The sequence below is a fragment of the Cupressus sempervirens genome, chromosome 6, assembly GCF_028749045.1.
Source record: "Cupressus sempervirens isolate cs-2001-9-10 chromosome 6, ASM2874904v1, whole genome shotgun sequence".
NCBI classification, from domain to species: domain Eukaryota; kingdom Viridiplantae; phylum Streptophyta; class Pinopsida; order Cupressales; family Cupressaceae; genus Cupressus; species Cupressus sempervirens.
In genome coordinates, this window is record NC_143123.1 from 26701691 (window position 1) to 26725590 (window position 23900).

Here is a 23900-nt window from a genome sequence, read left to right on the forward strand (position 1 = left end):
CTTTTATGTGCATGCAACTAAGTTAAGTAATATTAATCACATATAATAACTTAAGATTTTCATGTTAAGTAGTTGTTGAGTTATTTCAGTGTTTGTCAAGTTACAACATTTACTAGTGTAAACCGAGTGACTGTGTGTTTATCGAGCATCAATATTTTCAATGAAGTTTATTTTGACATCTAAGGGATCTGAGATTTTTTTTTTGTGGGAGGTGATTCACCTTCCCCCCCGCCCCACCCACACCCCCCCCCTCTTAGTTACTCCTCTTATATTTCCAACAATTCATACCTACCAAGTGTAGATTCTAATGCCTAAGATAAAAATGAGAAGTCCTTTGCTAATGAAATTAACTGGGGGTTACAATCACATCTTTGAAGAACTTCATTATTCATGACAAAATCAGTTCTAGGCTTTAGCAATTGTAAGCCTTATCACAAAATATTGTTAGAACTATCCAATTTTCTAAGCACAAAAGATAGGGATTTTGTAAAACTACTTTAATCTACTCAAACATAACAAGCTCCTACCATAACATATGTCTTTTTCTTTTCTATTGTATAAATTTGTCATAAATAACATGACTAGATTAAATTTTTTTAAATGATAATTTTATGTTTCCTACATTTTGTTCACAAGAACCTTGTAACTTAGGAATTTTATGAGATCATAGAAAACATTTCGAGAAACAAAACTTTCATCAAACCTTTGCACTTAAAAACAAAATCAATCTTTTCAAACATGAAATAAATTAGATATTTCTGCTACCTTAGGAAAATTCTATAAAAGTTAAACTAAAATAATTCAAATGGATACCTTGTGAGCTTAAATTTTTCATTCGAAACATATAAAGTTTGATATTTCATACCTTATTTTTGCAGTGGACCAATTAAGCATGTAAACCTTAGTGTAGCTCAATTTTCCAAACAGACAACTGCTAAAAACAAAATCTTAATATATATATAAGGAATTATAACATAAATATGTTAAATAAAACCCAATATTAAGGTAAAGGAACAATAATAGACCCATAAAACTAGCTACAAGCAAGACATATGCTAGTAAAATTATTGCTTGAATCAACCACATAGACCTCCATATAGTGGACATCATGTTCATTTCATTCCCTAGGTATTTCGACTAGGATGAAACTTCCCACAAACTATAACTTACCTCTGCCTCTACAGGAATGAGACTTGGCAGCTGTTTCCTTTAGATAAAGAACATTTTTGCCAACCTTTAAATTTGAAAACTATAGAGAAGGTGGTGTGATTTTCAAGGCAATATTTTTTAATAATTTGAGAGCTACAATAATAAATACATCATGTACCATTATGCATAAAAGAAAAGATAAAAGTTGTATTTGTAAAAATGTGAAGTACCAAAGCCCTCAAGGATACTTAAATACAGTCATTACAATGCCAAAATTTCTTTAGGTTTTGTGATGAGTGACTATTTTTTTTAGTGTCAGACATAATCTAGTGTCCAACATCATAATTCTAGTGATTTCTTAAGTAGAATAACCTATTGGCTAATGGTGTGATGCTGATAGCCATCAATAGTAGATTTTATAGTAAATACTACAGTTAATGTGTATGCATAAGAAAAATGGCTTTGTTAAATACAAGTGGCAACAAGAAATAACATTCATGAGGATGAATAGAGAATGCAAGTAATGATCTAATGTTGATAGCTATCATGATCACTCTAAACTATGATCAGTAAATAATCTTTTGGTAGTTATTTTTAGGTGTGAGAAAATATCCAGTTGAATCAACCTCACTAAAGAAGCCTATTGGGTACTTATATATATAACTTTCAAATGTGAGGTTACATTAGAATTATGAATAAATAACTTTATCTAAATTAGAATTCTTTTGATAAGGTTTAATTTCATAATCTAAGGTAAAATTAAGCTATAATTATAACAAAATTAAAACTACATAGATTAATTAAATTACATAATTATTTAATTTTAAGGTTTTAAAAAAAGCAAAATATTATTTTACATTATTCATTATTATTAAAAAATGTAGAATAACTATAACACATCTATTAATATTTTAATCAATAATATTATGATTGTCATCGTCATTTAATTTTTAAAAAAATTCTATGGTTATTAAATATTTTTATTAGTTAACTTTTAATACAAGTTTAACAATTGTAATTAATGATTTAGGAGCTAGAAATTTTGAATAAGAGAAATATTTTCATTTGATCACATAAGTTTTTAATGATATAAAACTTATACACGTAAAATTATACTTTTATAAGATAAAATAGGTTCTCAAATAATAAATATAAATGATTTAGTTTCTCTCCCTTCCTCTCACTCATTCTCTATTTAATTATCTCGCCCCCCACTATCCTCATATTTACATCTGTCTTCTATCTCTAGCACATCTCTCTTTGTCAAATCATTCACCTCTCTCCCACCTCTCCTTCATATTTCCTCTCCATCTAGCTCTCTCCACAACTCTTTCACCACTCTTACTATACCACTCTCCCTTGTTCTCACTTGTTATCTCCACTACTCTCTATATCTACATATCCCCCCCTCCTATTTCCATTTTATCTTTTCACCTATCCGTCTTATTCCATACTCTCTTTCTCTATACCTCTTCCAATTTGCCCCCCTCTCTTTATCCCTCCTCCCACTTCTCTCCACATCCCTCTCCATGTCCATGTATCCATCTTCTTCACTATCTTTATCCCTTATCTCAATCTCTCTTCCCTCCTCTTCTATTGCAACCATAACATCATATTATTAGAAATGAAGTCTTATTATCTTCTCCCTTCAAAACTTTTGTTTCAATCATACTTAACTCTATAAATAATAAATAAAATACATAATTGATTTGTAATTATAACTTCTCTATTTAGATTCTTATTAGAAAGACAACATCAATTATTATTAAATTGACCAATAATTGACCTCATCATCTACACAAATCTGTGCAGTAAATAGACTAAATATTTTTCTCACTTACCTAAGATCCTTCTTGGGAGCACCCATTAAACATCAAAGTGTGTTAGAAACATTAATCTTCCCTTGGATGTATTTAATAGGAATATTCCAAGGATCCCTAAATGTAGTTTGTCCTATTGTGCACATGTGGAAGACATGTCATTACTTGTCTTTTATTCCACATGTGAGGACAACTCATTTTTATAATTCCTTTATTAAGAAATTTAGTTTATTCTCTTTAAGAGGATCTTGACACTTTGCACACACCTATTATGAATGTGGCATTTATAGAAATGAGAGTTATACATGCAAACACATGCAACTCCTTTTTCATCTCTTTAAAAAAGATGCTCCTCTCTCTTTCTTCTTTACACATCACTTTGATGTTATTGTATTGAGCTATTTTGCTCCACCTCTCTCTCTCTCTCCCCTCTAAGCATTTGCCTTCATTCATAATACTCACAAGGAGTTTTCTTTGCTTTCCCCTTATAAATCTTTGTCTCCATTGTTGAACTATCTTGGTGTATGTTCTTGGATTTTGTTTATTTCACGGTAACATTGTTTCACACTAAAGAACTCCCAAACATTTTTGGAAAGAACTCCAACCAAGGAGAAAAAAAACTGAAAATAATAATATTACTGCCACCCAATGGTTTGAATATGCTAAGAAACTTTATGAACAAGAGGGTGGAGTGGGACAACCACCTTTGGTCAATGATGATACAAATCTTTTCACTGTGCAAGAGATAGAGGTAGGGATTAAGAAGTTAGGTGGAGGTAAAACAAAAGACCTTGTTGCGCTCCAAGCAGAATATCTGAAGTGGGGTACGAAAACTCTTGCATCACACATCACTGAAATTTTTAACAAAATTTGCCAAGAAGGGTTTCTGAAAGATTGGTCAATCAACCTTGCAATACCACTTTTTAAAAGTGGTGATGTTAACAATCCCTCCAACTACAGGACTATAATGATCAATCCCCTCTTTGCTAAAATTTTTGGCAGCATGATAGAAACTATGATCAACAAATGGGCAGAAGAAAACCATAAACATGCTAAAGGGCAAGTTGGTTTTAGGCCAAAGCACTCGACAATGGATCACTGTGTCACTTTGAGACACATTATTGAAAAAGAATGGGAGAAAAAGGAAGAGGTATTTTGTTGCTTTGTCGACTTTAAAAAAGCTTTTGACACCATCCCGAGAGACAAGCTTTGGTTTAGGATGGAAGAATTGGGGATTCCTATGCATCTCAGAGCTGCTGTTCATAAGATGTATGAAGAGGTGAAAGTTAAAATCAGAACTTCAGATGACATTTCAGAATGTTTTAGGAGCAATATCGGGGTCAAACAGGGCTGCCCTTTATCTCCTACTTTGTTTGGTTTATATATTGACAAACTGGAAGAGTGGTTAAACATGCAAAAGGGTGAAGGCATTCAGCTAGGTGAATTTGTTATAAAGCTACTCCTATATGTGGACGATCTCATTTTAATTGCCAAATTTGCCTATGGTTTGCAAGATCATCTATCTTCTCTTGAGCGCTTTTGCGAAATGGTGGGGATGCAGGTCAATATCAGCAAGACTAAGGTTATGATTTTCTCTAATAATAAAAAACAACACCAATATGAATTTTATTACAATGGAAGTGTTCTTGAAAAAGTTGCGGAGTATAAATACCTTGGCATCAATTTCAACAAAAAATTAAATTGGTCTAGCTGCAGGTATAAAAGGATATTAGGTGGGTGGAAGGCTTTTTATGCTCTTTATAATAGGTGCCGTGAAGTAGAGTTGTGGGATTGGAAAACTATTCAAACCTTGTTCGGTCTTTTTGTGCTACCAATTGTTCTTTACGGGTGTGAATTATGGGCCAGCAACACTACTATAGCACAATGGAAACAAATCGAAAGAATCCAAAAGCGCTTGATCACAAGCAAGTTTAAAATCAAAAGCACTATTCTATATGATATCATGCTAAGTGAAATGGGGGCTACTCCTATTGAGGCACTTGCTATGGTTCGCCTTCTAAGTTGTCTAAAAAGAATCGAAAAAATGGACGAGGATAGATGGCCTAAAGTGGTCTTTAGTGACGCACTATGTCAGCGAAAAAGGACATGGATGCAACAAAACATCAAATGGATGAGTAAATGGAATATTCAATTCAATATGTGCCCCACAAATAATAAAGAAATAAAGGTCTTTGTCATGGAGAAATTCTACAAGAGAAATTAGGGAAGCGAGATCGGAAGGAAGAAATTATATTATATAAATGAGTTCAACCCCGCTTGTGATCAACTCCAAAAAGCATACATAGGAGCCAACATTTCTTGGAGGGCTAAAATTCTTATTGCTCAGTTGAGAACCAACTCTCACCAACTTCGTTGTGAGACTGGACGTTGGAAGAGGCCAAAGGAGGCTTGGGAAGAGAGAATTTGCAGATTCTGCAATTATGAGAAAGTGAAAACTGAACATCACTTTATTTTAGAATGTGAAGCCTACAAGAGTAGTAGAGATAAATTTGCGGACACTATATGTGACAGTTCTTGGCATAACCTATTCAACGAAGAGTACATTGAGCAATTGGGTGGACTCATCATCATCCTGCACAATCAACGAACATTGTTACTTAAGTTTGCTTGAGTTGTCTTGCTGTCCCATAGGCTATTTTTAACCTCGTGGACGTTAAATTTTTATCTATCTGTCTATCTAAACTTACTTGGATTGTTTTCTTTCGTTGCTCTATCTTATCGTTTCTTACATAGTGCAATCCCTTGTTTATATTATCTGCCCGCCATTTGAATCAATTGCTACTTGTTACCAAAATTTCCATGCGTGGCTTTTTCTTCGGGAAAGGCATTCCGAACTCGAGGTTTTTCGGAAGGAGCAGAGCACGCTATATACAACGGCCATTTAGGTTTTGTTTAAATTCCCTCCAAGAAGCCTTCAAAATGAAGAATGAGACGAACATCAGGAGATGAACTGTTATTGTGCGACAATGTATAAAATCCAACAATTCTTTACCACCTGCAAAACCTACAAAATTTGTCCCATTTCGTTAGCATGTAACCGAGATATTGGAGTCTTAGATCCCTCTAAAATCCCAGAATTTTTCCACAGCAGGGTCAAAGCTGCGGGCAGAAGCTTTTCCTACACCTCTCATGCGTCAAAATTTCAAAATTCTTATAACAACTGTAGCAATGAGAATATGACTGCCCCGCCTAGATTTGGTAGAGCATGGATTAACACAACAGGCGCAAGCTTTGGGTCTGAGGGCGAACCCGATAAATTTAATAACGGGGAGCCCGTTGTGTTTGCGAGGTCTAGAAGGGCCAAGAAAATAAAGTCTGTTTGGGTGTGTGAAAACTGTGGTGAAGAATTTGGACAGTGGTGGGGAAGGTGCCCTACTTGTAGGAGGGGTGATGCTCTAAGAAAGTTTAATGAAGCTCCGCTTGAGGGCGGGAGTGGAGGAGGAGCAGGGAGTAGAGCGGCCGAGGCAAAAGTTGCAAGTTATAGAGATGTTCATTCTGAAAAAGGATGGTTGTCTTCTTCTTCATCTTCTTCTGTATCTGATTCGCAACCAGAGACTTTGTCCAATGTCAATAAAGGGCTCATTGGAAAACAATTTCGGCTTCCTTTGTAAGCTTATTCTTTTCTTACTACTTTCAGTGGCTTGTTGCAGTGTATTGCTTCAAGTGTGTGTTCTGGAATCAACTGGGCAGTATTTAAGTTGTCTGTAGTTTTCAACGTTATTTACTTCTTCTTTTGTTATGGCAGCTAAAACATCTCCAAATCTTAAATAAAATACCATGAATCTGTTGGCTTCTTTTATAAGCTTTTATATTGGTATAGTAGCGAAAACCTCTAAATTCGGAAAAAAGACCGCTTGAATATTCACCTAAGCTGCAAGCTTTTCTCAAGTTCTTTCTTTCTTACCCCATCACGGTAGAAAAAGTCTCTAAATTGAGAAAAACGAAATTAACGACTTCCTCTGTTTCTCTAGTTCTTTGTAGTTACTCTATTTTCATCATAGTATACAAAAACATCCAAATTGAAATAAAGAATTGACGTTTTTAATGGCTTACTTTGAAAACTTTTCTCTGCTTTATTTTTACCGCGTTACTTTTTTTCTTTGTAGCCCCCAAAAAAAATCCGAAGTTGGAAAATTGGCCTCCTCTGTATTATCTGCCCTAGTTCCTTCTTACTAAATCACTTTTATTCTTCATTGTTATAACAAAAATACCTTCAATTGAAATATGTAATGCGTTTCACTACTATTTTACATGTATTATCTCTGAACTACTAACAAATAATTGTCAAATTGATTAAAAAACATGTTTTCTTGTTTTTGATTTGGTCAGACCTACCAAAACCTTTATCTTTCGTTGGTAGTGTTGCAACATTGAATCATTTTCTATAATTTTAATTTATCCTAAGTTAAGAATTCTAGATGAAAAATGCTGAGACATGCTCAAAAGGTCAAAATCTAGGACACACATTTCAAGTAATATAAAAGCTACGAGGTAAATAGAAACAAGTTTTCTTATAGGTTTGATAAGGGAAGTCTCATAAAATCAAATTGATTCGTGCTAACAAATTTACTTATAGGCGTTAGAGCAGAAATCTCATAAAATCAAATTGGATTTGTGCTTGCAAGTGACTTAAAAAACTATCTTTAGCACCCAATCAGTATTGATTAATTCCCTCTGATCTCACTACATCTAAACAGAATTCTATGTGATGACATTCTTCATGCTTGAGCAGGTTTGGGTTCACAATGATCTTGTTCATGACATCAAAATTTAGTAGTAAATTTGAAGAAGGTAAAAGGAGTAGGCCAGGCTTAAGTTCCTTTTATGCTTGTAACTTTGTTTACATCCAGTTTTATAAGTGAGTTTTATATTGGTGTTTTCTCCACATCAATTCTGCTTAGCTCGCTAACTCTTTCCATAGCTTTAGTAATTGTTATTCCTTGTGATCCATTCATTTTAGAGCTCCCTAGCCTTTTCATTCTTTTAGTATTTGTAATTTTTGCAGTCCAGGGTTATCAAACTTTTAGGATCAATTTTGTGAAATATTTAAGGTTTAATTCATTTTCTTCAACCATCCATCTCTCAAGAGTAGTCATGCCTTCAATGATCCATCTCTCTTGAATCGTATTATGTACTTGCATGTATGGCACTGGCTAAACTTTTGAATTCCTTAGTGATTTCATTGATGAGCCTTTGAGATTTGCTGGGGGCTACCAAGAATATAGAAGAGCATCTTGTAAAGAAGATGGTTAGCAATGTAGATTATTGAAAGCATTCATAAGAGTCTGGTCCATGTCTAAATTACCCCACTGTAATAAGGCGGCTTGTAAATCCAACAGACTTGTGGGGAGGTTCCGGTGTAAAGTTTATAGGGTACATCGAGAGTAACCTATCGATTCCATTGTACACAATTTTCTGCTTACTCATTTTCAGAATCTGTGTAGAACACTGACTAAATATATTGAACAGAAATTAACTAAAATCTTTGATTTGCCTGCAGTATCTATTGGACAATATGATTAAAGGTTTGTCACGCGGGGGCTGAAAATTCTAATAACCCACTTCAGCTCCTTTGCAAAGTCTCCCACCCAAAGAATTGTTGCTCTTAGTTTTCAGGCAAAGATTGTAAACTTTCTATAGCCTTCAATAAACAACTTTCAGTGGTAAGCTTCCCCATGAAAATGTGTGGTTAGTCTCCTCCATGGGACCTCGCCCTTAAAGATTCAAGGGAGACACTTAGGTTAGTATGTTTGTTTGTTAAGGTTCTTTGTTGGGACTATTTTCTATGAATTGGTTAAGTTTTAGATATATAGAAAAATAGATTTTACACATTAGCAAGTTATCCAAAATTGATAAGAAATTAGTCGAGGTTTTTATATAGCATGTACGTAAACTAACCCTAAGCCAAGACTTTTCTAATTATAAAACTAGTACTTCCCAAAGGCCACTTGTAGACACTGACAAAAGACTCGTAGAAAGCTTGGGTTTCTTTTTGCTCTATATTGTTTTTGCTTTGAAATCTTGCAATAAAAACTCCTCAAAGTTTTGGCAAAAACTTGGTGATTTTATGGCGATATATTGGCTTTTCATAAGAAAAGGCAAAGACGCATCAAGAAATAGTGTAATTCTTTTTTACAAGGCGTAGCCCCCAAACCCCCACTTCTAGTGCGCGGGTGGAGATAATTTTTTTCCGTGCCTCTTCTATTGTTGGGTTTTTTCTCACATCCAACATCTTGCGCAACTTATCTTTGCTGCCCGTCAAACCCATTAGGGCCTTCATTTCCAAACCCCCATTAGTTAGTGAGATCTTTTTTCATATAAGGATTTTGATTACCATGAGGGGGTTTGGGAGTGGCTACCAAAATCAAGAACTTAGACAATTAATTTTATCACTATCATAATAACATTGATCAATGATGAAATATCATACTATTAGCATCCAAAGTTCAAATGTGATTATTAGAAATTTAGATCTTCTCCCAAAGTTTTAACTAGAAGAGGGAAGAGGAAGATGCAGAATTTTTAAATATGCAATTTATGAATTATGTTGAATCATGACCATGTTCAAAGGAAATGATCATGACTTTATCATAGCTGTTAGCTAATCCAAAGTTCAAATGTGATTATTAGAAATTTAGATCTTCTCCCAAAGTTTTAACTAGAAGAGGGAAGAGGAAGATGCAGAATTTTCAAATATGCAATTTATGAATTATGTTGAATCATGATCATGTTCAAAGGAAATGAGCATGACTTTATCATAGTTGTTAGCTAACTATTATATCAGGATTCCACACGAGGATGAGATTTTATACTCAATTTGCATTTAGTGAAATCAAATTTAATAGTAAACACTTTTGTACACATTGGATACATCTTCTTGTTGATACATTTTATTTAGCTAATTGTTAATACAAGTTTGACAATTGTAATAAATGATTTAAGAGCTACAAAAATTGGATTATATATATATATATATATATATATATATATATATATATATATATATATATATATATATATATATATAATGCTAGGGTTAGGGGAATGGTCTAAAATATGTGGTGTAGTATTTATATTTGTTAACAGTGTTAAAGTTTGTAACTGCGATAGAGATTTGTATCTCTTGAAATCTGGACGTTATTACCGTTGTTGTCATCTTTAGCTAAAAAGGACACTCAAGTTTAATTTGTAATATTAAATGTAAATGACATGTGTCATTCACATGCATTGAGGCATGAATATTCGAAGAGTCATAATGAATTATAGGAGCTATGAGAATCTCAAGACCTTCGGTTATAATGTGATGAGTCTCTCCTATTGTTATATATATTCGCATCAAGCAAAGGATATTGTACACTTGAACATTTCATTATCAATAAAGATATATTTGTGCTGTGTGGCTAGGCTTTTCCCTTCATTCTCGAAGGGTTTTCCTAGGATAATTTTGGTGTTCTTTGTTTCAGTTTTCTCTCTTTCTTATTGCTGGTTATTTTCATGGATTTCTGTGCTCTAGTTTTAACATGGTATCGGAGCTTGGTTGATAACATCAATAAGGATATTTTATGATTGTTTGCATTTGAGATCTTTCTTGTTAGTGGGTCTATTTTTAATGGAGATCATGTTTTTGCCTTCTCTCATGATGATTTTGGAAACATACAATATTTGTTATCCTTAAAGAGATCTTTAAGGGAAGAAAGGTGTGTATTCTAAATAAGGAAGATAGGATAAGTTGGTGTGCAGCAACCACAGGTAAATATTCAATTAAATTGGGATATAAAATTCTAGACCCTAGGATGGATGACTGTTTTGAGGCAGAGGATTTGTGCTAGAGTAAGGAAATTCTCCCAAAGGCTAGCACATTTGCATGGTTAGCAATTCAAGGAAGAATTTTAACATGGGAGAGAACGCGAAGATTTGGTTTTCAAGGCCCTACAAAATGCTTTATGTGTGAAAGGGTTGAGGAAAATGTGGATCACTTACTGCTAAATTGTGAGGTGGTAGCAAAATGCTGGAGTCACCTTTAGAAAAAAAACTAGGTTGGGAAGGACCATGGAGCCCCTCTCTTAAGGCCTTTTTCATTTCATGGCCAAGGGGAGGAAAAAGGAATTGTTTAGAATGCATATGGAGAATATGCCCCTCAATTGTGATATGGGAGGTGTGGAAGGAAAGAAATAGGAGGATCTTTCAAGATAAAACAGAGACTTTATAGCAGCTTTTAAACTGAATTGATTACTCCATTGAAGAAGTGGTGAATGTAGTAGTCTTTAAAAAAAACTTATTAAATAGTGTGTTCATGAAAGTAGATATGGCAATTCAAAATAAGCGGCCAGGGATAAAAATTGGCAAAGTTGGAGATTTAGGAAGGATAAACTCTGAAGCTAGGAAAAGGGTGGAGGCGAAGTGGGAGGCCCTTGATGTAGGCTGGTTAAAAGTAATTTTTGATGGAGCTTCAAAAGGAAACCCGGGGAGCTTGGGTGTGGGATGCATTGTAAGGGATAATTTTGGAAATATAATGGCTTATGGAGCACTAAAATTGAAACATGGAACAAACAATGAGGCAGAATTCCAAGCTGCTATGTTAGCTTTAAATTGTATTAAAAAGTGTAGAGGGAGGAAGGTTATTTTAGAAGGAGATTCTATGATAGTGGTACAAGCAACTTGTAAAAATTCAATCCATGCCTGGCATCTGTGAAATTTTTTGGAATCTATCATGAAGGAGCTAAAAGAATTTGAGGAGTATAAAGTTTGTCATGTGTTCAGGGAAGCAAATCGAGAGGTAGATGTTTTATCAAATTGGGCGGCAATTTTAACAGAGGATGGAAACCCAATTTATGCATTATGTAGCCGTTGGGAAACCATAGAGGAAGTAGAAGGAGGGGGTTTTAATATAAGGTAGATGGAAACATGTGAGAATGGATGGAGTGACAACGAATGTCAGTAGATATAAGGACTGTCAGAAAAGAGATGGGAAAGATTGAGAAGATCGCCAATAATGACCTTCATTACGAGAAGTGACGACAACTTGTCAGTTTGGAGGGTGTGAAGAAATAATGGGTCAGTGGCTTAATGAATAAAGCAGAAAAAACATTATAAATTAATCTATTGAGGTAATCAAACTACCTAAATAGTAAACTTGAAAATATTGAAAGGGACAGATTTGTGAGAAAATGGAGGCAACATTTACCTTTCAGACAAAGCACTAGCAGAAGGCCCTTTTTGGATTGGTGCAGGATAAGCGGCTAAAATTGCTGGTGAAATGCCCAACGTTGGGTGTCATAGTGGCGGTGAAAGCGACAGCTGGGGAGCTTTTCCAAAACTCCAAGTATCATTGGAAAATTAGCGTTGACATTGTGGCCATAGTAATGGCATGCAGACTGGAAATTGTGAGGCCAATTGAGGAAGTAGAGTGGGTGATGAGAAATTTGTTCCAGGATGATTTAATAGTAGGGATAGAGTCACTTCTAGAATGGGCTTGGTTGGGCAAAGGATTTGATCATAGCGAATGCTTTGAAGACTATGAGGAAGGTTTGAAAAAAGGGAGATGTGGATTTCTATGGTGGTTGACTGGCATTGAAAAAGAAATGTAAAAGGAGAAAGCAAAACAAGCATGGGCCATATTCAAGATTGAACTTGAACTTTTTCTAGAGGAGAATGGGCAGAGAGTAAGGGTTTTCTTCATAAATTACCCTAAGAAAAGGAGGAGTGTTGGAGCAAGGAGAATTTGGGGGATGGTAAAGGAAGAATTCTGGGTAAGGGTGGAAGATGTTTGAAGAAGAAGAAAACGAAAGACAATTTTGCTGAAGTTTTTGGCGATGAATTCTCAGATGCGGCTAAGGGCGCAAGAAGGTTTTCTGTGTGTCGTGGAAGAAGCTAGACAGGGAAGACATTTATTAAGGAGGTTTTTGCAAAGCCAAGGGCATTTTAATGGCGACAAAGAAATGGAGAAAAGACATATCTACAGAAGACGACCATGAAGACAATATCAAATGACAGAGGAAAAGCAAATTTTGCATAGTGAATGTTAAAGTTGATGTAATAGATGTCTTTTAATGCCCTGTTGATTTATTCGATAAAGCAACAATATTACAAGCTAGGATATATCTAGATAGTCTTTTCTGTGTGAGAAGTGGAGGGATAAAATAGGAATTGTAAATGTAATGGGATCAAGTAGATAGCAAGTATGTGAAAGAGATAGCGTTTTATGAAGCTTGTAAGTAATTATGTAATGTTTTTATCTTAATATTAATACAAAAGACTTATTACCGACCAAAAAAATAAATAAATTTAATTCTTTTATTCAATTAATTTCTCAATTAATTAAATATAATTAAATATCAAATTTCTTTATAAAATTTTCATTAAATTAAATCATTAAATTATATTTTAATTTGATTTAATTATAACAGAAAATCACCACATATCCACAAAACCAAAAATGACAACTCAACTGAAGGCAAAGAACATAATCAAACTCTAGGGTCAAAATCACGAATTCACGTCACTTGATGAATTTGAATGGGTAAACTAACTCAAATACTTGTCCTATTTTCTAGGACAATTGGCTTAGGTGAAGAGTCTTTTTACACTACTGATTTATACTCCTCAAATTTTTTTAGCTCCTCCATGATAGATTCCAGAAAATTGCATAGATGCTAGGCATGGATTGAATTTTTACAAATTGCTTGTACCACTATTATAGAATCTCCTTCTAAAATAACCTTCCTCCCTCCACACTTTTTAATACAATTTAAAGCTAACATAGCAGCTTGGAATTTTGCCTCATTGTTTGTTCCATGTTTCAATTTTAGTGCTCCGTAAGCCACTATATTTCCAAAATTATCCCTTACAATGCATCCCGCACCCGAGCTCCCCGGGTTTCCTTTTGAGGCTCCATCAAAAATTACTTTTAACCAGCCTACATTAGGAGCCTCCCACTTCGCCTCCACCCTTTTCCTAGCTTTAGAGTTTATCGTTCCTAAATCTCCAACTTTGCCAATTTTTATCCCTGGTCACTTATTTTGAATTGCCATATTTGCTTTCATGAACACACTATTTAATAAGTGTTTTTTAAAGACTGTTGCATTCACCACTTCTTCAATGGAGTAATCAATTCAGTTTAAAGGCTGCTCTAAAGTGTCTGTTTTATCTTGAAAGATCCTCCTATTTCTTTCCTTCCACACCTCCCATATCACAATTGAGGGGCATATTCTCCATATGCATTCTAAACAATTCCTTTTTCCTCCCCTTGGCCATGAAATGAAAAAGGCCTTAAGAGAGGGGCTCCATGGTCCTTCCCAACCTAGTTTTTCCTAAAGGTGACTCCAGCATTTTGCTACCACCTCACAATTTAGTAGTAAGTGATCCACATTTTTCTCAGCCCTTTCACACATAAAGCATTTTGTAGGGCCTTGAAAACCAAATCTTTGCATTCTCTCCCATGTTAAAATTCTCCTTGAATTGCTAAATATGCAAATGTGCTAGCCTTTGGGAGAATTTCCTTACTCTAGCACAAATCCTCTGCCTCAAAACAGTCATCCATCCTAGAGTCTAGAATTTTATATCCCAATTTAACTGAATATTTACCTGTGGCTGCTGCACACCAACTTATCCTATCTTCCTTATTTAGAATACACACCTTTCTTCCCTTGAAGATCTCTTTAACTCTAGTGATACTCCTAAACCATTCTACACCACAAAAATTGCATTTCCATTTTCTTCAACATTACAAATCACCTCAATAAAAAATTCCAGCCAGTGTTAATATTTCCTACATTGAGTCATTGTTGCATTATTCATTTCAAAATCATAATCTATTAGTGGAAGCCCTTAAACATGCATCATATCAAGTTCCATGGGTTTCTGGCTGCTATCAGGTATATTTTATGTTTTTTTGCATGGCTCTTCTTATAAAATGTTATTATTTTTGTGTTACTCCAGTAGAGATTAAATAAAGGAATTGTTAACATAATAGTCACGGGTTACCTTTTATGAGCAATGAGGCTTGAAAGTACATTCAACTTCAATAACCCTAGGATTCAAAAAGTAACTAAGTACTGAAGCTACTAAAGCAATAGAAACACAACCATAGGGATAAATCAGTAGTGTATAAACCCCAAACCATATGATTCAAGTACAGGTACAAACGGCCATTTGAGAGAAACACTTGATTTAAAAATGAGGCATCATTATGACAGGGAAACTCCTGGCACTGTTAATGTTTCCTACATGGAGTCGTCGTTGCATTATTCATTTCAAAATCATAATCTATCATTGGAAGCCCTTACGCATGCATCATATCAAGTTCCATGGGTTTCTGGCTGCTATCAGGTATATTTTATGTTTATTGCATGGCTCTTCTTATAAAATGTTATTATTTTTGTGTTACTCCAGCAGAGATTAAATAAAGGAATTTTTAACATAATAGTCATGGGTTAACTTTTGTGATCAATGAGGCTTGAAAGTACATTCAACTTCAATAACCCTAGGATTCAAAAAGTAACTAAATACTGAAGCTACTAAAGCAATAGAAGCACAACCAGAGGGATAAATCAGTAGTGTATAAACCCCAAACCATATGATTCAAGTACAGGTACAAATGGCCATTTGAGAGAAACACTTGATTTAAAAATGAGGCATTGTTATGACAAGGAAACTCCTGGCACTATCATCAAGAAGGCCCCAAAGCTTCCTTATCTCAATTCTATACTTGACATTTTTAGCATCTATCAAATAGACATGCACTTGCACCATATCTTGTCCAAAAGAGCAAGTGTACATTAACTCTAGTGATACTCCTAAACCATTCTACACCACAAAAATTGCATTTGCATTTTGCCTTGGTCTCGTGGGCTAACTAGGGTTTTTCAAGGATTAGAGAGAGATTTGGCCAAGGCAATTCTAGTTTCAGGCCAATCGGATTTGATTTAGCAGGGTTTCTAGATACTTGCTATTTTTAGTAAGTCAATAGTGGGCTCAGTGATGTTGGTATTTCAGAATCAAACAGGTAATGTCTTGTTGAGACCTTACCAATGAGCTATCCCACATGATTATATGAGTCTGATTGATCAGTAATTTTAATGCCTGAAAATTAAATAATTTATTAATAAAGTGAATATTAAAGTATCTGTCACTTTATTATTGAAAGAACACTTTATTCACTTAAATGGGAGATGATATTTTAAAGACAAGAAAAAAAAGTGATTTATTCCACATCCGTTGGTCAGTTGAGAAGCCTCTAAGAAGTTTTTAAAATTAAGTGAATGGCTTGTTCTTCAATATGTTTGTTTTGTTTATTCGTTTCTTCTGGCAGAGTTCTGAGAGCTTCTTTTTTGGCTCCAGTTTCCTAAGGACTTAATTCCTCGAGCTTTGAGGCAGTGGACAAAAACCCATTGTCTGTTATTGGATATATTACTTAGGTGTTTCATTTGTGCGTCAGATTCATATTTTTAATTGTCCAATCTGACTGTAAGTTCAGCGGGTGCAATTGGATATTCTTATTGCTTTACTGAAGATTTAAATGCGATGTTCATTTCTGAAATCTATATTTTAGCCTGTTATTGTATAATATCCAATATAGTTTGTTGGATAAATTGAAATCAGCTGCATGCAAATATTTATTTAAATTTCTTTGAAGTCTTTCCGAAAATCTGGTGATAATATCTCAGCAGGATATTACAGTGATATAAGAGCTAGATTTCCTGCCAGACTGTAAGATTTCATGAGTTTCAGAATTTTATATTCTTGTTTGGGGAAAGGCTAAATATATTCAGCATATCTTTAATCTCAGAATGTTTTGGTGATTAAGTTGGGCACTTCATGGAGGAAACCATGGAATTAGTTATATGGAGAATAAACATCAGAGCCTGTGCAACTAAAGGTTACATATTTACATAGTTATTATTGAAAATGGGTGCAGTTTTTTATCCGGTATTGTGGCTCTTTTATAATAGTTTTGAGGAACTTAATATTGGTTTGGACTGTGGAGCATATTTTATTAAAAGTGATACTCTGACGATGACTATAGTATTGGCTCAAATATATGAGCATGAACCATGTTATTTGTTCAAATTCTTTGCAGAAGTGATATTTCTGTAGCTATCTGTGATAGTGTTCATGGACATAGTTATTTTGCTCACTTTGTGTTGTTTTAAATTCTGGTCATTGAGTTATGTCTCAACTCCAAGTTTGTGAGTTACCATCTAATTTTCATGTATACAAGGAAGAAGCTGTAGGTGATTATTGGTTAGTCTGGTTGCATGGAATAATCTTTAATGTGAATATTGGGTCCGCATAAAATGTGTGAGTGCAATTAAATTTGCTGTGGTTGTGCTTGGATAGAGAAAATCGGAAGCTGTATTTGGTAAAGACTGTGATAGGTATTTTGGACTGGTGGTTCCCATGAATGTTGCAGCTTTGAGATATTTACATCATAAGCCTTCATCGTGTAGTGTTTGAAGGTTGTAAGTGGCAGGTGGTGTGAACCGAAGAGAGCTGCCTTCCATATCTCTGGTTGTGGGCGTTAGTTAAATCAATATATTTTGAAGTGTTATTTCAAAGTATACAAGAATAGTGGAACAAATGCATTACTGGGTTGCTTTAATGGAATATCGTAAGCTTGAAGATAAGGTAGTATTTGCATCTGACTGACAATCGGTTTCCTTATTATGGGAGGCCAAAGTTGATTGGGCACTTATCTATGGTGAAGAGTTGTGGATTGGCTGGAAGTGTGAACCTAGAGGTCCGGAGTTCACTCTTTATTCACTAACCGAGAAATTGGTGCTACACAGCCAGCAGAAAAAAAGTAGTTGCTAAGGAATATTGGAAACAGGCTGAATGTTATTCCATTCATTTGCATATATTGATTGTTGGGTTCTTACAGCCTAGTTCAAACTTGGGCACTAAACTTCATCGTCTGGCATGTCTTCTTCTTATCAGGCCGAGGAAATCCAACAGTTGAAGCACTCTATTTAGTTGTTGTAAGATTGAGTGTTCTAGCTGGGGAAGAACTTCATCAGCCGGATGTTTTATTATTAGCACCATTTGTTGATGTACAAGTCTGTATTTGTGAAGGCTATCTGCTGTTCATAACTGAAGGTGTGAGGTGATTAAGATGACAGTGGTAGGTAATTCTTAAAAGGTATGCTGCAACTCTTGTCAGACTGAGTTTAAAACAACAATCAGATCAGAATTCCCAACTTTCTGTCGCAAATTTATAAATATCATTGTCTCAGCTGTTGGAGTAGAAATTTGTTTTTGTTCTGTTCTCTCAAATACATGTTTTTCTTTTCTGAAAACAGGCAACTGCTCAAAGCAGTTCCAAATTCTATATTATTACCATAGCATACAAACAGTATTGCATTTCAAAATACATAGCCTTGAGAAACAACTAATTAATAGTCCGAGGTTCAAATCTGCATTCTTATGAGGGCTATTTATTTGCTCTTGAGGTGCTGGGGCAGATAGAATGGTTGGAGATGATTAGGACTGATTTGTGAGAGAGTTGGATGCCCTCTGAATTTTCTAGAGCAATTGCCACTGCTGGTTTAAGTCCAGTTATTGCTGAAATTCTGATTTCACTTGGCAAGCTGGAAATTAACCTTTTCAAGGTGTTTGACTTCATTTACTCATTTGCAAGTTATAATTGGTGATGATGCTTATTATTCAGTGAAAGCCACTGGAACTACTTTTCATCTACGTACAGGCATCCGTCTTTATCTGAGTGATGTCTTTTTTGCTCTAGGAATCAAGAATCTGATTTTTGTTTCAGTGTTGGAGGACAAAGGATATCAAGTTGCATTTGCTGAGGTTAAGTGCTTGCATGGGAGAAAAACACTACCATAAGTCAACTAGTAAAATTGGCCTTAATCAATAGAGTCTATATAGACTTTCTGCTTGTCCTATTTAAGCTTTAGCACATGATTCCAATAGTACAGGTGCACTGTGGCATATATAATTTGCTTATTTAAATTTCAAAACTCATTCTTCCATGGAAAAGACCATTGTTGGCCTTTCAAAGTTCAATCAAGAACATGATGGTATTTGCAAAGGTTGTGCTTTGATAAGAATGTTAAAGGTCCTTTTCACAATATTGAAAGTAGAGCAATAGAGATTTTAAATCTGACTCTTTCTGATTTATGCGAACTGAGTGGTTTTTGGTACTATGTGATTTTTGTTGTTGACATTTCATACAGAACATAAAGTTATTGTCTAAACTCTAAGGAGTTTGATGAAGTGCTTTCTGGATTTAAAGAGTTCAAGCTCTAGTTGAGAACATATCGGAAAAAAATGATCAAAGTTTAAGGTCAGATGATGGAGGGGAATACATTGTGGAGTCTTTCAAACTTTTTGTATCGAGACAGGGATTAAGAGGGAGTTTTGTGTTATATACTTAAACAAAAATGAAGTTGCAGAAAGAAAGAATAGATCCTTTGTTGAGGCAACAAAAGCCATGATTCATGATCAAAATGTGCAAACTTTTATGTGGGTTGAAGCTTACAAACAAATAATTATGTTCAGAATCGAAGTACACATCAAGTTTTGGGTCATATGACTCCTGAAGAGGCACTCACATGTATCAATCCAGAAGTTGGTCATTTCAGAATTTTTAGGTTTTTTGTTTACATTCATGTGCCTAGATAAATGTCTAAGTAAGAACCTTTAGGCAAGAAAGGAATTTTTGTTGGTTACATTGAGTCTTTTAAAGCCTATAGGACAGTGTTCCACGGGGATGTGTCCCCTATGCTTTTTGGCTCGTACTCGTCCCGGGGACAAAACGGGGACGTGGGGACGGATTTTTGCCATCCCCAAAGCTGTCCCCTTTTTGCCAAATTCGGAGACGTCCCCGAAACAGCAAAAAAAATTTGGGCAGGAAACTTGGGGACAACCAGCAGTATCGGGGATGGCTTTGCTGTCTCCTAGCCATCCCCGAAACTTCTAGTAATCCCCTTTTTTCTAGCTAGTCGGATAAAGGCAAAACAGTAAATTCTACTTTTTGTGCGGGTCCGTAGTTGTCTTAAAGACAATAAAAATGTGCAAACCATATTTGTCCATTAAAACACTAAAACACTAACTCTTCTACTCATTTTAAGATATGATGTACTTGCTAAGAGGGAAAAAAACATAGAGCAACTGCGGTAGCAGCAGTGAGGAAAGATTGCATTTAGTATTTCTATTTACTATTTTAGTTGCACTTCTCTTTATTCTATTATGATTTCATGCATAATACTTGGAGACCTTAGGCATTTTGATTTTACTACGTACGTATGTGATATGTTATAATGTAGGTACTTAATATTTGTCATTTGATAATTTTCCATATATTGATCTTCGAAAATGTCTGTGGTGAATGGTTTATTAATGTTATGATATGCATACTTGAATTTTGTCTCTCTAAATAAAAAAAATCCCCTATGTTTTTAATCGCCGTCGCCTAAGGTCCCGTCCTCTAAATTTTGGCTTTGACCCATCCTCGTACCAAAAACACGTTCCCGTCCCCTAAAACGTCCCCGTCCCGGAAACTCCGTGGAGCATAGCTATAGGATCTACATTCGAGGACAAAAATAATTTGAAATCAGCAGGGATGTCATTTGAAGAAGAAGTGGCACTCAAAAGATCAAAAGGAACTTCTATAGAGATTGTTAGAAGAACGAGATACGTCTCAATAGATGGACATTGCTGCTCCTGATTGTCCTTTTGAGATCTAGAGGAAGTCTCTTGAATTGGAAGAATCTATTAATCCAATTGATCTCATAGAACCATCCAATGAACTTGGTAATGTTTCATTAGATAAAAAGAGACCTTTGTGGGCTAGACTCACTATGCAAGAGGCTGAACAATATGCAGCTACTCCTGGCACTTTCAAATAAAGTAAGAGACCACATAAGTTTTCAGGTTATGTTGCATCAATGAGTCACATTGTTGTACCCGAACCTTCACATTTTGAGAAGGCATCAAATGAGCAAGTATGGATAGATGCTAAGATTGAAGAATATCAATCTATCATCACAATTGATGTTTGGGATGTTTTTCCTTGGCATAAAGAAAAATCTGCCATGTCCTTGAAGTGCCTGTTCAAAATTAAGCACGTAGCTCATGGGAGTATTTAAGAATATAAAGTAAGGTTTTTGGCAAGAGGTTTCTCTCAGAAAGAAGGTATAGATTATGACGAGACATTTGCTTCTATAACTCAATATACTTCTATCATATCTATCATTGCTATTGCAGCAATTAAAGGCTGGAAATTACATCAAATGGATTTAAAGACGATGTTTCTTAATGGTGTAATTGAAGAAGAGGTGTTTATTGATTAGCTAGATGGTTTTGTGATTTTTGCGAAGGAATCTCATGTATGCAGATTGGAAAATGCCTTGAATAACCCTAAGCAAGCACCACATGCATGGTATGAGAGGATTGATCAATACTTATTGAGCCTAGGGTTCTCCAAAAATGATGCGATCCAAATCTTTACTTCAAGGTAACTAATGATAAGGCTTTAATCGTAGTTCTTGATGTTGATGATATATTTCTTATTGGAGTTGATAATCTCATTATAAAATGTAAGAAAGAGTTAGCTTCTGAATTTATGATAAAAGATTTGGGTCTCATGCATTCTTTTGGGTCTCATGCATTCTTTTATAGGACTAGAAGTGTGGCAAAGGCCTAATGAGATTATATTGAGTGAAGGGAAATATTCTATAGACATTTTGAAGAGATTTGGTATGTTGGATTGCAAGTCTATGACGGCACCTATGGAAACAGATTTGAAAAAAGTCACATGAATGTGTAGCCAGTTCAGATTTAGTAGATTCCACCATGCACAGACAGTTGATTGGATCATTGATATATGTAGTGAATACTAGACCTGATATTTGTAATGCTGTTAACACTTTAGTCATTTCATGTATGAGCCCAGGCAGATTTATTCTCTTGCAGCAAAACATATATTGAGATATTTGTGTGGTGTAGTGGGATATGGTCTAAAATATAATTCTTGTTAAGATTTGAGTTTGCAAGGCTTTTTGATTCTGATTTGTCCAGATGTGTGCCCAACTAGAAGAGTACTTCTAGTTGTTGTTTTTGTTTAGGTTCTGCTATGATTTCTTGGTGTTGTAGGAAACAGTCATATGTGGCTCAAAGTATAACAGAAGTTGAATTTATTGCAGCTTGTGTAGCAGCTCGAGAAGTAGTGTGGCTTCAAAAGCTTCTTGAAGGACTATTTGGGTAGACTTTGGAACCAATTGTGATTCACTGTGATAATCAAAGTTTTGTAAAGCTTTCTATTAATACAATATTTCACCATAGAACCAAACTTGTGGAGATTAAATGTAATTATTCAAGCGATTGATTCAAAGGAAAGCAATTCAACTCAATACATTGTACTGATGTGCAGACAACTGAGATTCTCACCAAGCCACTTTCCAGAGTGAAGTTTTCATATTTTCGAGATAAGCTTCGTATTGTGGAGAATGATGCTCTTGCTGAGAGAGAGTCTCAGCTTTAGTGATTCTTTCTACTTGCTAATAATTTATTTTTCTCTGAGACAGATATTTGATGCAAAAGCTCTAGTTACGCATTTTTTCTTTGAGATGAAGAAATTTGAGTAGAATGCCCTTGTTTGCTCTTAGCACTAATGGGAACAACCATGGTGGATGTCATGTTGACAGACTCCATGACAACATCACGTTGTGTGACTCTGTGATGTGTGCTTGTGTTTATTAATCAAATGGGAGTAACCATGGTGAACATCATATTGAATGACTCCATGATGCTATCACATTTGGAGAATCTGTGATAAATTATGTTTTCTTCACAATGGCTGTAGCCATTGTGATTGTCATGTTTTGAGAGATTCCATAACATAAGAATCAGGAAAACATATCTTGTATGCTAAGAGAGTGCTGAAGATTGATTACTGCAGGAGCTATCTTTCAAACCTGCGATTGTTACATGGACATGTAAATGGTAGTCTTTGCTATGTAAATACAATGCATTCTCTCTGCTGGTGTGATCATCAATTCCTTCTTTGAGGCTGCAAATAGTCTTCTGACTTGAAGGATACATCTATTTGTAGAGTTATGGCTCTTTGACAGTGAATGGTGAAGACTATGAAGAGTCTTCAACAGATGAAAGGTCACAGCAGAGTAGATGGAGAGTTGGATGTTAGTTTTCAATGTCAACAGCTGAAAGGTTATGCCACGGAATATGAAGAGTTGATTGTGTCTTGAAGTGGAAGTTTTGCCACTTCTTGTAACATCTGTTTCCCGTTCGACTCTCAAGCAAGATTGACATTGCAAGTCTTTCATTTTGGGATTGTATGAATTCAATGTTACGTGGGTGACTTGGTCTGATGTGCAAAGGGGAAATATTCTATTGATTCTGAAATTCTACGTCTTCAGCAAGTGTTTTGTTAGTGTCTATTGTTTATAGAAGAATACATTTTGAATTTTCTACAGGTGTTCCTTGGTTTAGTGTATCGTGATTATTTTTTCTTAGTTTACTGTCACCATTCTATATTCATTCTTGATTGTATCCACTCATTCTTCAGTGTGTGTTCAAAAATTCCGAGACAATTTTATTATAAGGAGAATATATTGTGGTGTTCTTTTAGGGTGTGCAGTTAAGGTTCGAGCCTTGTATCTGGACTATTATTATTATTCAATAAAAGAATTGTTCTTGGTGTTGCTGGGTTTTTCACCCTCAAGTTGTTTATCTGTCCTTGTGTTATTTTGAGATATCTATTCTCTGTTTATGTTATTCTGGCTCAAAAATCAACATCCTCAACAATAGGTGAGTCTGTTCCATGCATTTTCTATTCCTGGCATCTTTGGATACTTTTGAATAGTGCAGTATGATTTGATAGGAAAAAAATCTCTGCATCAGTTTGCTTGTAAATGAATATTGTATCTTTTGTTC

General features: G+C 35.0%; 1 protein-coding gene across 4 annotated transcripts in view; it reads left to right on the top strand.

Moving 5' to 3' along the window:
- Positions 1-5764: 5764 nt before the first annotated feature.
- The window catches only part of LOC149550912 (DNA repair protein RadA-like protein), a 168983-nt gene continuing 150847 nt past the window's right edge, over positions 5765-23900 (top strand). For 2 of the 4 annotated variants that reach the window (XM_089786480.1, XM_089786479.1), the window contains exon 1: positions 5791-6597. In XM_089786480.1, coding sequence (XP_089642606.1) covers positions 5936-6597 — 662 coding nt within the window. In that variant the 5' untranslated portion in view covers positions 5791-5935. Of the gene's footprint in view, positions 6598-23900 lie in introns of all 4 variants that reach the window. The other 2 variants (XM_089786478.1, XR_016352635.1) reach the window with 2 other exon arrangements.